Source organism: Cucurbita pepo, chromosome 7 (assembly GCF_057944985.1).
Source record: "Cucurbita pepo subsp. pepo isolate OVF chromosome 7, ASM5794498v1, whole genome shotgun sequence".
Lineage (NCBI taxonomy): Eukaryota > Viridiplantae > Streptophyta > Magnoliopsida > Cucurbitales > Cucurbitaceae > Cucurbita > Cucurbita pepo.
Window position 1 is genome coordinate 1355621 of NC_141804.1, and position 16109 is coordinate 1371729.

General features: G+C 36.4%; 3 protein-coding genes across 3 annotated transcripts; 1 reads left to right on the plus strand and 2 right to left on the minus strand.

Moving 5' to 3' along the window:
• Positions 1-1331: 1331 nt before the first annotated feature.
• On the minus strand, positions 1332-2272 carry LOC111797994 (ethylene-responsive transcription factor TINY). The gene has a single exon (XM_023680926.2). It carries the CDS (start codon positions 2179-2181, stop codon positions 1534-1536), a length of 648 nt encoding a protein of 215 aa, XP_023536694.2. The 5' UTR covers positions 2182-2272; the 3' UTR covers positions 1332-1533.
• Positions 2273-7325: 5053 nt separating this feature from the next.
• On the minus strand, positions 7326-10664 carry LOC111797995 (uncharacterized). The gene is made up of 4 exons (XM_023680927.2): positions 10363-10664; positions 10020-10142; positions 9863-9933; positions 7326-7761 (listed from the first exon to the last, which is right to left on the minus strand). The coding sequence occupies exons 1-4, from the start codon at positions 10516-10518 to the stop codon at positions 7512-7514; spliced, it is 600 nt and encodes a 199-aa protein (XP_023536695.1). The 5' UTR covers positions 10519-10664; the 3' UTR covers positions 7326-7511.
• A 1609-nt stretch (positions 10665-12273) lies between these two features.
• On the plus strand, positions 12274-15998 carry LOC111798976 (Ribosomal protein S5 domain 2-like superfamily protein). The gene is made up of 8 exons (XM_023682343.2): positions 12274-12588; positions 12699-12812; positions 13050-13150; positions 13791-13811; positions 14395-14467; positions 14554-14621; positions 14850-14982; positions 15700-15998. Exons 1-8 carry the CDS (start codon positions 12483-12485, stop codon positions 15813-15815), a joined length of 732 nt encoding a protein of 243 aa, XP_023538111.2. The 5' UTR covers positions 12274-12482; the 3' UTR covers positions 15816-15998.
• The last annotated feature ends 111 nt before the right edge of the window (positions 15999-16109 follow it).

Here is a 16109-nt window from a genome sequence, read left to right on the forward strand (position 1 = left end):
CTTTGACTTTTTGCAAAAAAAAAAATTATTCATTTATAATTAACTATATTATTAAACTGAAATTTTATTTACTTAAATAATAATAAAAACCATTATCTAGTTAATCTTCCTTAATTAAAATTTAAAACTAATATTTAATTTTTAAATAAAAATTAATTAACCCGACAAAACAAATATCTAGGTGGAAATAGTGTTTAAAAGCTTATTTTTAAAATAAAAAATAAAAAATAAAAATCAAATGGACCTTAAAAACTTACGTATAATTGTATAATAATAAGCTTGGAATCATGAGATATTTGCATTATTATATTGTGGGGGTGACATAAACATTATAATAATGAATCTTATATTATAAAATATCAACCAATATGATCCATATTTCACCATTTGTGAGACCAAATATGATATTAGATGCTCTAATCAAATACATATTTAATATGGTTGGTTAACATATATTTCTCCCTCAACTTGGCTTAATAATAGCTTATATCAAGATTAGGTATTGTGTCACATGCCAACTTTATTATTATTTTTTTTAATTTCTTTTCATAATTTATCTAGGTATTATATGTAATCATATGTCGATATTTCTTTAATTTGGACTCCGACCCCCTGTTGGTAGAGAGTAACCTCAATGTTTTCATTAAAAAAAAGTGAATTATTTCACGAACATGAACAAATATTTGTTAACGAGTGAGTATAGAGATGCCCACGAAGGGTCGAGACTGAAATGAAGAATATAATCCCGACCCTGTTTAGCTAACAGAGAAAAATCTCTCCCCGTTCTCTTTCCCATTTGAAACAGGTATATCGGGATCCTGACTCGATTAAAGAATTTGAAACAATAATGATCCACTACTGAAAGAACATGATTAAAAAGTTAAGAAATGAACTTTATATTTAATAAAATTATTGAAAACTCGAAATTAGTTATTAGTGGAATTAATCATCATCAATTACTTAAGCTTCTAGAAAAACATTACAAGAACTATTATTTAAAAAAATTTATATAATTATTATTATTTTTAGCAAAATTGGAACATTGGAGATTCATTGTCCCTATTGAAACTATATTTTATGTCTTCAAAATCGGACACGTGGCCTCTCAGTTTTTGTCTTCCACCATCACATAATAATAACAAAAAATAAAAATAATTTCATATATAAAACAAAATGCTTCATTTTATTTTATTTTTTCTTATCTTCAAAAACTAATTATGAGAGAGAGAAAAACCCATTTGTTTTTACTTATAATTAAAAAAAATTAATTAAGTAACAAAAATTAGCAACTAATTAAAGAGAGATTTAAGTGTTAACACCAACCATGAAAATGAAATTAAATGATAATAACTTCCCATTTGACTTAATTTCCATTTCATTTCATTTGAACAACACTGTACAATTCTAAACCCAACACAAAATTAAGCTCTTTGAAAGAATTAAAACCAAAAGAGCTTGAAAAAAAAAAAAAAAAAAAAAAACTTGAAGAAATTGAAACAACCCACAATCCATAATTTTATTTATTTATTTATTTTAATAATCCCACAATAATCCTTTGAAATTGGTGGAAATGAATCCCATTCCCATTCCCATCTTACCGTCGTTTTGAATTTCATCGTAATCCTCGAGAGATGGTAGCCACGGCGGTGGGTAAAGCCAGGCGGCGGAATCCTCTGTTGAGTAGTCAAGGAAAACGAAGGAGTCGCCGCAGTCGCCGTCGTAGGTGGTGCCGAGAGAGGGAAGCTGGACGATTTCGGTGAGTTCATCGGAGGCGTCGGAAGCGTCGTCGGTGGTGGTGGTGGTGGTGGTGGGAATGTTGTTAGGAGATAGATTGTGCATGTGGGCGGCTTGAGTGGCGGCGGCTTGGATGTCGCGAGGGGCGAGAGAGACAGGGCGGGGGAGGAGGTGGACGAGGTCGGGGAAATTAAGGATGGCGGAGTTGCCTTTGATGCTTAAGGCGGCGACGTCGTGGGCTCGAGCCGCCATTTCAGGGCTGGGGAAAGTTCCTAACCAAATGCGGGATTTCTTTCGAGGCTCGCGAATTTCGGACACCCATTTGCCCCAATTTCGCATCCGGACGCCTCTGTAAACTGGGTGCTTGCTGGAATTCGAATCGGAATTGGATTCTGGGTTTCTGATGCGCTTGATTTTCTTTGGAACAGCGTTCGAGTCAGAGCTCATCCTTTTTTTGGGATTTTTTTTTGGGATTTTTGGGAAAGAGCTTTGGGGTTTTGTTGTTTTCGTGCCTCCCAATCCCACTTATAGTTATAAACACACAGAATCTCAACCCTTATAATTAATTATTTATTTTTACAACTCAGTAAAAATTTTTTTTACTTTTACTGTTCCTCAATTTGGGTTTGGACCTTTCTTGCCATCTTAGGTGGAGAGGCACGAGTGAGATACCACTCTAGAAGAGCTAGAATTTTAACCTTGTGTCAGGACTTACAGGCTAAGTGACAGTCTTAGGTCAACAGTTTCTATGGGGCGTAGGCCTCCCAAAATGTAACGGAGTCGTGTAAAGTTTTCCTCGGGCCCAACGGAGATTGACCCTCGAGTGCAAAGGCAGAAGGGAGCTTGACTACAAGACCCACTCGTCGAACAGGGACGAAAGTCGACTTTAGTGATCCGATGGTGCAAAGTGGAAGGGCTGTCGCTCAACAGATAAAAGTTACTCTAGTGATAACAGACTAATCTTCCCCAAGAGCTCAATGTCGGCTCTTCTCCACCTGGGGATGAAAAATATTAAATATTCGAGTTTTTTTTTTAATTTTTTTCCGGTACCCATCAAGGTGGAGAGGTTCTAGGGAACTACACTCTCGTAGATGAGTACTCGAGGAGTGAGTTAGTTGTATTCATTTTAGGGTTAATTTTGTATTCTTTTGTACCCGTGCCCTTTTACCCACACTGATTTTGTATATTTTTTAAAATCGCTCCAAATTTTAGGGTTGAAATGGGTGGTAGGGATATTATAGGTTTATGAAGTAGCATTGACAAATTTTCATTATTTTTTATGAACATAATTGTCCTCATATTCATGATACCTACCAAGCTATTTTTCATAATATAATTAATTAATTAATTATTATATTAATAATTTAATAATTTAATAATTTAATAATTTTTAATTTATTTTTTCTAGAGTGATGTATAGCCTTATTGATAAAAGACAAGTGAACTAACTTTCCATGTTCATTTTAGCCTTCTCAATTGGGTAAAGGAACATCCCTCAAACAAATTACTCAATTTTTTATATTAAAAAAATATATATTTAATTAATTCAGTCAATCATTAGATTTTAATGTTGACAATATAAACAAATAAATTCACATTTAATTTAAAATTATAAAATATTAAATATTAAATGTTTATATTAATAATTAAAATATCTCGTATCAACCAGACTGATGTAACAGCTCAAACAAATAGAACGCGGAAAGATTTTCACAGAATGTTTCGTTCACCTCTCCAACCGATGTGGTGTCTCACGCTAGACCTACCTAGTTTTGTTACCAAATCATACGTCAGCATGCATTTGGTAACGAATCTCGATCAGTTTAGAGTTTGTAAGAGTTTCTGGAATAAAAGCGGTATAAATCGAGAAAAATTTGTTAGAAAATGGATTGATATTTGAAGATAAAAAAAAAAAAAATGAAGTATGATAATAGTTGGAGGTGTTTGACTCGAGATAGGTAATGTCATTGTCATTAGTCATCGTCATTGTCGAGAATTTATTTTTCCTCAGTAATTTCTTTAGTAACACAACAAATAAATTCTTTTTTCTCCGACCCCATTTGAAATTTGAAAATTGAACGAACAAAAATCAAACCAGAGGGTCCCTCCCCTATCACCCCATTTCTTTATTTATTTAAATAAATAAATAAAATTTGATTTTTTTCAACCTATAATCAACTTATTACGTAAGAATTGAATACGAATAGTAATTGCATTAATATATATCTTTTCCAGAGGAATGTGAAGAAGACGTTAAAAACGTACGTGAATAAATGAGTTAGCTAGAATTATATTTACTCGGGTACATTGTTACATTAGAATTTTTGAAGCTTTTATGCGGTCGTGATAGCGTGACATCTCGGGCCAGACTTTGTAACGCTTTCATCATTCTAACCCTAAAATATTAATACAATTTTTCTAATGGGGTCGTTCCGTAGAGCCCATTATATTTTTCAACGCTTAAGAATGTATGGTTGTAGGTCGACACATGCTCGAGAGAATAAAAGGACACCAAAATTTTTACGAGCGATATTTTTAGCAAATAAAATAAATCATGAAATATCGATATATATGTAGAGTAATATTTGACTGACGTTTTGCTATTATTTGAACTCGATGATAGAAACTCACAAATAAATAAATAAATAAATAATATAATGTAAATCCACGTGGTAATTTTTTTTTAAGGTAAGAAAAAGAAAATTACTCGATAGGCCTATGATTCTACCATAATAATGATTATTTATTTTTTGAATAATTATTTTTGATGATAAATATTTTATCTTTTACTCTTTTCAATAATGAATGGAAGATGCTTTCCAACGATCCAATCTAATCCTTTCCCATTCATTTCTCTATAATTAATGAGTACTATTTTTTTAAAAAAAATTATATTTAAATTATCGAGCTCTACCGTGAAATTACAAATATTAAATTTTTAATTAATTAAGACATATATCATCGATAAGAAAAATTACAGATTAGAATTTTTTTTTTAACTAAAAATGTATAATAAATAACTTAACTTTAAAAATATCGAATATATCTAAATTCGACGCGTATTGAAACACAAAATAATTACAGAAAGATAGGAATCTGCTTGCGAAAATTTAGGGACTAATGGGTAATTAACAAAAATATATTTGTAAAATATAAGGACTAATAAGTAATTTTTTTTTTTTTTTTTTTAAATTTTTAAAAAGAAAATATTCTTCTCTTATCAATCCCAACATTGAGATTGAAAAATCCAAAAGCTGCCACTAAAAAAAGGTTACTACTTTAGGAACAACAAGTACATTAGTGTTTGATCATCAGCTACCAAGCCAGCCAGCCAGCGAGCCGACCAGCGAGCCGACCAGCCAGCCAGCCACAGAATTTCTTGTGTGTTTTTTTATTCTTAATTCATTGGTCGTTTAAGGATTTTATGCAGCTCGTTTTCTTATCCTTTTTTGTTGTGTTTTTTTCTCCCGTCGTCTTGCTTGGACAAGGCTGCATTCACTCATTTTCTTGAGAAGAAAACAAACACTTCTCATGTGCCCTTTTTCCTCTCTCTTTTCGAGTTGAAAGAGGTGGGATAACGAGATTTGAATCCTTCCCGAGTTTTTTAATGGCGTTCATATTAAGTTTGGGCGAACGAAGCAAAAGGGGTTATACGGATTGTGAAACGGGTGGATGTTGATTTCAACAACAAGATTCAAATTCTACATAGAATTGCATAGTTTAGTCGTTAAGATGTAATAGTTTAAGCCCACTGCTAGCAGATGTTTCATTTATAGCAAAAGGGATTATAAAGAATGTTTCGTTTCACTCTCCTACTGATGTGGGATCTTACATAAGGAACTGATTCGTTTTTCATGAGATGGAAAGTTTAAATTTCCACCTAATGAAAATGAAATGTGAAACGGGATGGGGACGGATGTTGATATGGATAACAGGATTTGGAATTCGACCCAAGTTCTTAAATGGTGTTCATATCAAGTTCAAGCCGAAGAAAACAGATTACATTGAATGTGGAACGGGTTGGGTGTTGAGTAGAATAAAGGGCTCGGATACCGAGTCATCTCGAATGGTATTAATATAAGGATTGAGGAAGATCAAGAGAGGTGGGGGAAGGAGTATCTAAAACTAGTTATTAAGATATCTCCATTATGAGATCAACACAATCTAGAACTGTCCCAAACAAATTTCTGGGGCAACCACAATTAATTCCCATATGGTTAGGTACACTACACCTCTCTCTTTCATCCACTGCCTAATTCCTAAGTTCTCCAGCTTTTGAATGTGCATTTAATATGCTAAAACACACACAAATCAACCGATGCAACAGATGCAAGAGAATGCCGATGATGTTGAACTGAACTCAAGTCCACTGCTAACAGTATTGTTCTCTTTGATCTTCCCCTCAAGGTTCTAAAACGCGTATGTTAGGGAGAAGCTTCCACATCCTTATAATGAGTGTTTTGTTCTCTTTTCCAACCGATGTGAGATCTTACAATCCACCTCCAAGGCCCAGCGTCCTCGTTACCACACTGCCTCGTGCCTGGCTCTGATACTATTTCTAACAGCTCAACCCCACCACTATTTCCCTTTTGGGTTTCCCTTCAAAGTTTTAAAATACGTCTGCTAGAGAGAGGTTTCCACACCCTTATAAGGAATGCTTCGTTCTTCTCTCCAACTAATGTGGGTTCTCACAATCCAACCCTCTTGGGGCTACCATCTTCGCTGACACACTGCCCGCCTGACACCTTGCTCTGATACCATTTGTAACAGCTCAAGCTCATCCCTAGCATATATTGTCCTCTTTGGACTTTTTCTTCTAGGCTTCCTCTCAAGATTTTGAAACAAGTCTACTAGAGAGAAGTTTCGACACTCTTATAAGAAACACTCCGTTCTTCTTTCCAACCAATTTGAGATCTCACAACTGAAGAAAGGTAAAAAAAACAAACCTCACCAAATCATAAGCTTCACACTCTCTAGTTGTCACATGCATTGCCTCCTTTCTTTTGTCTTTCAGCTGATTCAACCCAAGATTGAATAAGCAAAATACCTTAATAAATCCAAATGGGTTTGGTTTGGTTTTGTTTTGTGAGATGTTCTGTCTTTTTTGCTGTCAAACAGAGTGGAATGAATGGCCATTGATCCTCTGTAATCCAAGCCAGAGATGAATGAAAAAATAACAAAGGAAGTAAAACTCCAATCCAACGAAGGGTTTTGTTTTGAATGCAGTAGCTTTCAAGAACGTGTCGCTGTTTCTGTCTTAAAGACAGACAGGTGACAAGCTCCATGAAACATGTTGTCAGACATGTATGTGATGGTTACCTCTCACAAAATTGGTCTATTTCTCTTGGTCAAAAGAAATTGGGACTCCTATGGAGCTCTGTATAACCAACGTACACTCCCCATGATTTTTTTACCACCTGCAACAGTTGGATAAGTTTTTTAAACCATTACCTGCATCAGTAAGAACTGTTGTTACTCACCGTAAATCCGACCCCGTCTCGCCTCCCCTCGTTCTAACTACATCGTTTAAACGATCTTTTTCTCATAAGGACAGGCCATGCTGTTTTGTTTACTTTAAATTTAGGCTCGAGTTTCTCAGATGGGTCCATAGTTATTGATTGGGTGTCGTACTCGACCCGAGTAATTACACGTTGTATGAGAAGGTTTTGAACCATAAAAGAATGTCCTGATAAATACTGGGTTATGATAATCTCTGTAGTTTTCGAAAAGTATGCTACTAAAAACGAGGGGGAGGTGGGCGTTGGCAGGCGTTTTTCCTACATTTTTCTTCTCTTGGGGCTTAAAATGAAGTCATTGTCGTCGTCATCGCTATTGTTCGTGATCTTTTTCTTTGCTTTTAGATCGCCATTCTTCGATGGCTGCTGTGGCCTCTGTGAGCTCTCTGGTCTGCTCGGTGGTTTTAATGATTTAATCGGTGTCCCGGTCCTCTGTTCCTTTTGTCTTCTCATTTTCTTCTCGTACGCCTTTTTCGCCTTTTCGGGAGATAACATGCCATGCTCCATCATCCTAGAAATTTAAACTAGTTAGGTCACCAATATGAACATAACTCAACTGATTAAAATATATGTTCTTAACCAGGAGATCAAAAATATATATCCACAAAGACAAGTAATATGGGGATACTTTTCACGAAGGGAAGTCGGAGTATAAAATAAATAAAAGAACTTGATGACCCAACAGCCGAAAATCCACAGTGGTATGATACTGTCCACTTTGAGCATAAGCTCTCGTGCTTTACTTTTGTTCTCCAAAAAGCCTCGTACCAATGGAGATATATTTCTTACTTATAAATTCATGATCATCCCTTTAATTAGCCAATACGGGACTCCCTCCCAACAATCCTCAACAATCCTCTAATCGAACAAAGTACACCATGGAGCCTCCCCCGAGGCTTATGGAACCCTCGAATAACTTTCCCTTAGTCGAGGCTTCAACAATCCTCCCCTCGAACAAAGTACACCATAGAGACTCCCTTGTGGCCTATGGAACCCTCGAATAGCCTCCCCTTAATCGAGGCTCGACTCCTTCTCTGGAGCCCTCGAACAAAGTACACCATTTGTTTGACACTTGAGTTACTTTTGATTATACCTTCGAGACTCACAACTTCTTTATTCAACACTTGAGGATTCTATTGACAGATGACTCAACCATTTCTACGTGTAAACTAAACCATCTTTGAATGACAACCTTGTTCGGGGTGGAAAAGAGAAACCCTTCCACCGAAACATCGTTCCGTGAGCTCACTATAGCCCTTACCGCCAAAGACCACCCCTTGGAGGTCCATATATAACAATATGGTTGCAACACTAAATATAACATTAACTTCCAAGAAAAAAAAAAAAACATGTGCTATTAGAACAACATGCCATCTATACGTCAATAAACAATTCATATTGCACGTCTTATAGGATCAGATGCAGGCGAAGGCCAAGCCTAAGCCTACCGCTAGCCGATATTGTCCTCTTTGGGCTTTCTCTTACGGGGTTCCCCTCAAGGTTTTTAAAACACGTCTACTAGGGAGAGGTTTTCACACCCTTATAAGGAATGTTTTGCTCCTCAACTGATATGGGATCTCGCAGATTAGTTCTCATGTAAAGAGCTACCAAGTTGTCCAATCTACCAATTCTATCATCAACGTTCTAATGAGACACAAAAAGTTTCGGTCTTAATCCAATAGCTCATCTTGTCTAAGTTACCAAAATATCGACCAAGTCTCGAAACATAGAATAACCCAAACCAAAAGGAAATACTTAGTTGAGTCGTGAAGTTGTTCGACAGAACATATCTACCCCTAAAAATCAACCGCTCGCGTATGCATTTGGTTGCATTTAGTCCCTATAATTCAAATCTAGCAATTTTAGTAGTAAAAAAAAAAAAAAAAAAAAAACTCTGTAACAGCCCAAGCCAACCGCTAGATATTGTTCTGTTTGGGCTTTTCATTCCAGACTTTCCCTCAAAGTTTTAAAACGCGTCTGCTAGAAATAGGTTTCCACACCCTTATAAGGAATGCTTCGTTCTCCTCCCCAACCGATGTGGGATCTCATAATTCACCCCCTTCGGAATCTAGCGTCCTCGTTGACACTCGTTCCCTTCTCTAATCGATGTGAGACCCCCCAACCCATCCCCAGGGCCTAGAGTCCTTGCTGGCACACTGCCTTGTGTCCACCCCCTTCGGGGTTCAACCTCCTCGCTAGCACATCGCCCGTTGTTTGACTCTAATACCATTTTTAACATCCCAAACCCACCGCTAGCAGATACTGTCATCTTTGGGTTTTCCTTTCCGAGTTTCCCCTCTAGGTTTTAAAACGTGTCTGTTAGGAAGAGATTTCCACACCCTTATAAAGAATACTCCGTTCTCCTCCCCAACCCATATGGGATCTCACAAACGTAGTCCGGTTTCACTAGTACCATTAGCTTTTCGTCAAACAAAACGAAACCGACTGCTACGAAAAGCACTCACAACAGCATGATTGATGAAGCACCAAACCAAATGCTAACACAGAGTATCATAAACCAAAGGATCACATACAAACACGACAACAATGAAGAACTCAAAGGATTAAACAGACAACGAATGCTCAAAAGAATATCAGAAAACAAACCGCACCAAAATTCTGCCATTTCACTTGTTGATATCTGTTTCGACAAGGATTCATAAAATATCCGAAGCGGCTCTCTCTGCTCACCAACATACAAACACGACAACAATGATGAGTTCATCAATAACATAAACTAAAAACAAAAAAGGAAAAAAACATACAAACCTCTTCAGGTGGATCATGTTTCTGACCAGCCAAATTGAACACTTTCTTTTCTCTCACTTTAGCAGTAGAAGTAGTAGCTTTTGTTGTGGTCTTTGAAGAACTCGTTATTGTTTTGGATTTCACCTTCCAATAAGAAAACAAACAACCCCACTTAGAATCTAAACCTAATTGCCCAATCGGAATAATCCAAATTTCAATTGCCCCAAATCCGCTACGGTTACCAATCGACAAATTAGATGCGTTACAAAACATTAATCCAACCAGACAAACACAAAATCCCCAATTCGCGGAAGCTAAATCTGAATCAGACAATAATAAACCTTAAATTTTGCTAAATGGGTACCTCGGATTTGGGAAAAACAGAGACGGATTTGTGTTTGGAAGAGGAAACTGAGCTGTTGTTCTTCTTGTTGTCGGAGGATTCGAGCTTTAACCTGGAGCCGCCATCTTGATGACCTAGTTTGACCTTCGAAACAGTGGGTTTGGCGTCTGAAACCATAATGGACTTCTGTTTTTGCTTAATAATTTTGACTATTTTTGTCAAAAGAATCAATGTTGTTCTTCCTCTCGTCTTCTTCGTTCTTCTTCTTACTGTCCTTTTCTTCTTCTTCCTGCTGAAGATATATCCATTCGAGCTGCTTCAGAATAAGATAATAAAAATAAATGTGAACAAAAAGTATCAAAATTCCGCCAATTAAATTGGTTGTTTTTCGTTTTAACCTGCAATTTCAGGGTAATTTTAACGAGTGAAGAGCAAAAAACACTTTTTTTTTTTTTTTTTTTTTTTTTTTTTCTTTCTAGGGTCTGGTTAGAGGGTGTGAAAAGACGGTTTTGTCCTCGAGGCAAATAAACGCTTAAGGCTCACGTTCCGTTACGGCGTCAACGAATTCCTCTTTTCTTTTTTTACCTTTTTTGTGCAGAATACGAGAAAGGTTGTCGGAAAGAAAAGCGGAATAACTGCCGTCGCTAACTTTCACGTTGCCCCACATGGTACAGTATATTAATCTTTTTGTTTTTACCATTTTTTTAACGCAATATATATATATATTGATATATATTGGGCTGGGTTCAGGTGAATATTTTTGGGCTTTTGGCCCAAACGTTGCCTATTGTGGGCCGATTGGGCTGACAGCTGCGTCCCTTGCTCACCTTGGGCTGGGTTCGGGTGAATATTTTGGGCTTTTAGCCCAAATGTTGCCTATTTTGGGCCAATTGGGCTGATAGCTGCGTCCCTTGGCTACCTTGGGCTGGGTTCGGGTGAATATTTTAGGCTTTTTGGCCCAAATGTTGCCTATTGTGGGCCGATTGGGCTGACAATTGTGGGCTGATTGGGCTGACAATTGCGTCCCTTGCCCACCTTGGGGCTGGGTTCGGGTGAATATTTTGGGCTTTTTAGCCCAAAGATTGCCTATCGTGGGCCAATTGGGCTGACAGCTGCGTCCCTTGGCCACCTTGGGCTGGGTTCGGGTGAATAGTTTGGGCTTTTTAACCCAAATGTTTCCTATTGTGGGCCAATTGGGCTGACAGCTGCGTCCCTGGGGCACCTTGGGCTGGGTTCGGGTGAATGTTTTGGGCTTTTTAGCCCAAATATTGCCAATTGTGGGCCAATTGGGCTGACAGCTGCGTCCCCGGGCCACCTTGGGCTGGGTTCGGGTGAATATTTTGGGCTTTTTAACCCGAATGTTGCCTATTGTGGGCCAATTGGGCTGACAGCTTCGTCTCTGGGCCACCTTGGGCTGATTCGGTGTGTTTTGGGCTTTTTGGCCCAAATGTTTCCTATTATAGGGCAATTGGGCTTTGGATGATGTTCGATATTTAATCTCGGATTTAGTATTTTTAATTTCTTCTATAATATTTTAGTGTGTGCATTTTCAATAACTCTTAAAAATAGTCTAATTACTGATTGTAATTAGTTTTTAACCAAATCCTTTAATTAATAATAATTATTTTGATGCAGTAAAAACATCCTTTTAAAATATTTTGAAAAAGGAAAAATGAAAAGAGACTATATATATATATTGTAATAATTAAATTAATTAATATTGTAGGGACTAATTTTAACGTAATATTTTAACCACCCTATTGCATTGAGTTGTTGTTTAAAATATTTTATTTAAAGTTTAAAGGCAGTATTAAAAAATTTTAAAATTAGAATATATTTCTTTTAGACTAAATGCAAAATTTAAGAGTTTTATTATTTATTTATTTTTTGGTTGTTAATTTAGCCTTTTTTTTTTTTTTTTTTGCCGGTAAACTGGGAATTAGAAGAAAAAGACACTTTTGCCCTAGTCTCGTCTTCTCCTTCAGTCTCTCTCAGTCCTTCTCCCAGTATTCATAGGCCCGGCGGCGCCACCTCTCTGCCTCCTCTGCTTCGCCATCTCTCTCTCTGATACTCGCTCACTCCATTCTCTTGATCAGCTATTCTTTTCCTTTCTAATCGTTTGAAATCACCGGAGAAAAACGATGGAGATGGACAGAGATGATGGCCGTACCGCCAACCAGTTGAGACCACTTGCTTGTTCTTGCAATGTTCTTAATCGTGCTCATGGCTCCGCCAGTTGGTCTCAAGGTCTCTCCGTCTTCCACCATCTCTTCTTAGTTCTTGTTTCATTAGTTTGTGAGTTCGTTCGATTTCGGGAACTTTTCTTATGAGTGGTTTGTTTAATCTGGATTTTACAGGCGACACGAAAATTCTCGCTGCAGTCTATGGACCTAAAGCAGGAACAAAAAAGAATGAAAATCCTGAAAAGGCTTCAATTGAGGTTATATGGAAACCGAAAACAGGGCAAATTGGTACGTTTCTTTATTTTCTTATTCACTTTGTTTTATCCATCTCTAAATCGTATGATAAAGTTCTTATCCCATGAATATTGGTAGTTCAGTAAATTTCTTACATGTTATTGCCATTCAAACTATGGCTTTCAATGAACATACTGTCTAGTTTTTGTACCTTATTGATTCTGAAGCAGGCTATGGATGATATTCTCTGAATCTCATCAATGCATCTTCTTACATTTGATAATGTATTAGGAAAACTGGAAAGGGAGTGTGAGATGATATTGAAGAGGACATTGCAGAGTATTTGCATATTAACTATAAATCCCAATACCACGACATCTATTGTAGTTCAGGTGAGTCCATTTTTCCCCCCTTTTTGGTTCAAGATTCATGTGATATATCGCTGGTCTTTTGATGTTTAAAAAGTAATATACATGAAATAGGTATCTCAAAATCTTGTTGAAGGCAACCAATCTCTGAACCAGCATAAAAGATGCACAATCTTAAAGTTTAAAATTTAACATTACTTTCTATACATTCATATATGGAAAGTAATGTTATTACTCATGCTTGGGACTTACCAAATTCCCTTCATTCCGATCTTCCTTTAGACCGAACGAACACGTTTATTAAGATTTTTTGCTTGACTACTCCTAACATGGATATTTACATAGCCAGCGCATGTTACATCATTTTATTTTATATCTGAAACTTCTAAATAGTATGTATAAGAAATAAGTAGCTGGAACATGATATTATGTTACTGAAACTTCTGTTGCTGAAAAGTGTAAATATTCTAATCTAAAACCATCAAGGACGACCTCAATGCGAAATTGTTCGTTGTAGGAAATTAACACCTTTTCATTTTCCATATCATGAAAAATGTTTTGGACTGTCAGCTTTGAAATACATTATGTTTAGGGCATTTATACTAATAATGTTGCAACTAGTTTCTTATCTCAAATACATTGATATTTCCCCCTGTAATTGCAGGTTATTCATGACGATGGAGCTGTATCCCTTGTGATTTAATACCTCGTTTTTAGATTACTAAAAATAATGTTAGGAAAATATAAGTATGTTAAGACACGTAATTCATGTCATCGTGATCCTTTCAAACTGATTTACTAACGCTATCCTTGAAAGTCGAACCTGGGTCGAAGTTCTCACGGCTACATTATAAGTGCTCTAACCAATTATGCTATATGAGAGCTGATTCACGTTAATCTTGCCACGGAGAACTACTGTTTTGTCGAGGAAAAGGGAAGAACTAGGGCCTACATATCAACATGGACAGTTCTTTTATCTGTTCATTGGGTCAAAAAGCTAGATATTCTGTGATCCCCTGCCTAGGGACACGGTGGAAGAGCTCCCCTAATATATCACATTGATTTTTCTTCTAAATTTGAAGTGACATTTGTTTAAAATGTTCCAATGTCATGCCACTGTAAAAAAAATGTTTTTTTTTTTACCTTGTATAGGTTTGATATTCTGTCAACTTATGTACCACACATGCGCATTATTTTTTCTTTATTTGTGGGAATACCTTTCTTGAAATGTCTTCATGAAGAACTTCTTTGACAGAGCCCTCAAATAGCTTCTTCCTTGTGCAATTAATGCGTCATGTGCTGCCTTAGTAGATGCTGGAATCCCTTTAAAGCATCTTGCTGGTAATCAGAATTTATGGTCTTATTATTCATGGCTTCACTTGATAAATTAACGGTTGGCACTGACTTCTCTGCACTGCATATTGCAGTTGCAATTTCTTGTTGTTTGTCTGAGAGTGGATATGTTATTTTGGATCCAACCAAGCTAGAGGAGCAGGTTGGTAAATTTACTTATTGAATTGTCAATGCTTGTCCAATTTTGCAGTTACTTTTTGTATGCATGATAAAAAGTATAGATATGGACCATATGCAAATTTGCCATGCTAGGGGTTGGCTTAGTAGTTACACATTATTGAATTTATCAAAGAAAATGATAAAAAGTGAAAATTGTCGAATTTGATTATCAAACGAGTGATTTTTAAAGAAAAATGAACTCGAAATGCAGAAAATGAAGGCATCAGTACATTTGGTCTTTCCGAACTCACCTGTCTCAGTAATTCCTGAAGGATCTACCCAAGTTGCAGGCGAACCTCTGGAGAACGGAATAATAACATCTTTAACTCAGGGTGCAATGTCAGGTATGTTATGCACGAAACCTAGCTATGTTCCAGTAGTCGTAATTGAAAATGTGCATATGTTTGTATTATGTTTGAATTTTAGGATATCGGTGAGGATTGTTGGGAGAGGAGCCTCACATCAGCTAATTAAGGAATTGATCATGGGTTTTTAAGTAAGAAAATACATCTTCATGGTATGAGGCCTTTTGGAAAAACTAAAAGTAAAGTTATGAGAGCTTATGCTCAAAGTGGACAATGTCATACCATTCAGGAGAGTCGTTGTTTCTAACACCAATAAGCTCATACTGAGTATTCTATATTGTGTTAATTATCACATATTTTTACACCAAGAGCTAAACTCATCTTTATCTGTGGCTCCAATACATTTTGAACACGTAGCTGGCTCACCCCTTTTGTAACCCACAGCAAATTTCTTGTTTCTTTTTTTTTTTTTTTTTTTTCATTCATGATCTTCATTTTCTTGACACCATGGCACACTTCGATGGACAAAATAAACCATTTATTAGCAATGGATATGGCATATTTCTCTCATCATGTCATGTACTTTCTATCTAATGCCGTTTTGTGATTGAAAATGTACTTGGATCTTATTATAGCATCAAATGTCAAAACGGGTAGAGTTAGTCTTTTCTTGGGTTACCTATTGAATCTGAAAAATGTGAATGTTAGATGGAAAAACAAGCATGGGATCTAATTATTGTTGTTGTTTATCTGAAGTGGATGATTATATTCACTGTCTGGAACGAGGGCGTGCTGCAACAGCAAAAATGTCAGCTTTTTTGAGGAGAAGCTTGCAGCCTCAACTCCCAACGGATTCCTCAAAAGTCGGGTGATTGGATCCAAGTCCTTGCCTATGAATTGTGCTCCACGACATAATCTGGCTTGGGAAGGTATCGTCTGTTGTATGATTTATTTTTATGTAATCTCAAATCCATACTAATTGCGTCTTCCATAGCTGTAAACCGGGCATTAATTTAAATGATGATAAAGAGTTCTCAGTGGATTTGATTGATGCATTGTACGTTTACTCTTTTTTTTTTTTTTATGTGCATTTGTTTGATATTCTAGCTTTAAAATGATGATGTCTTCAAAGTGGTCATTCAAAAGAGACTAATTTCTAGAGGAGA

Excerpts from the sequence above, each read along its gene's own strand:
- LOC111797994 (XM_023680926.2), bottom strand. The coding sequence starts at position 2,181 with ATGAGCTCTGACTCGAACGCTGTTCCAAAGAAAATCAAGCGCATCAGA.
- LOC111797995 (XM_023680927.2), bottom strand. The coding sequence starts at position 10,518 with ATGGTTTCAGACGCCAAACCCACTGTTTCGAAGGTCAAACTAGGTCAT. Across the intron at positions 9,934-10,019 it reads AACATGATCCACCTGAAGAG|AGAGAGCCGCTTCGGATATT; the intron begins GTTTGTATGTTT and ends GTTGGTGAGCAG. Across the intron at positions 7,762-9,862 it reads AGTGAAATGGCAGAATTTTG|GATGATGGAGCATGGCATGT; the intron begins GTGCGGTTTGTT and ends TTAAATTTCTAG.
- LOC111798976 (XM_023682343.2), top strand. The coding sequence starts at position 12,483 with ATGGAGATGGACAGAGATGATGGCCGTACCGCCAACCAGTTGAGACCA. Across the intron at positions 12,589-12,698 it reads CTCCGCCAGTTGGTCTCAAG|GCGACACGAAAATTCTCGCT; the intron begins GTCTCTCCGTCT and ends TGGATTTTACAG. Across the intron at positions 13,151-13,790 it reads CGACATCTATTGTAGTTCAG|GTTATTCATGACGATGGAGC; the intron begins GTGAGTCCATTT and ends CTGTAATTGCAG.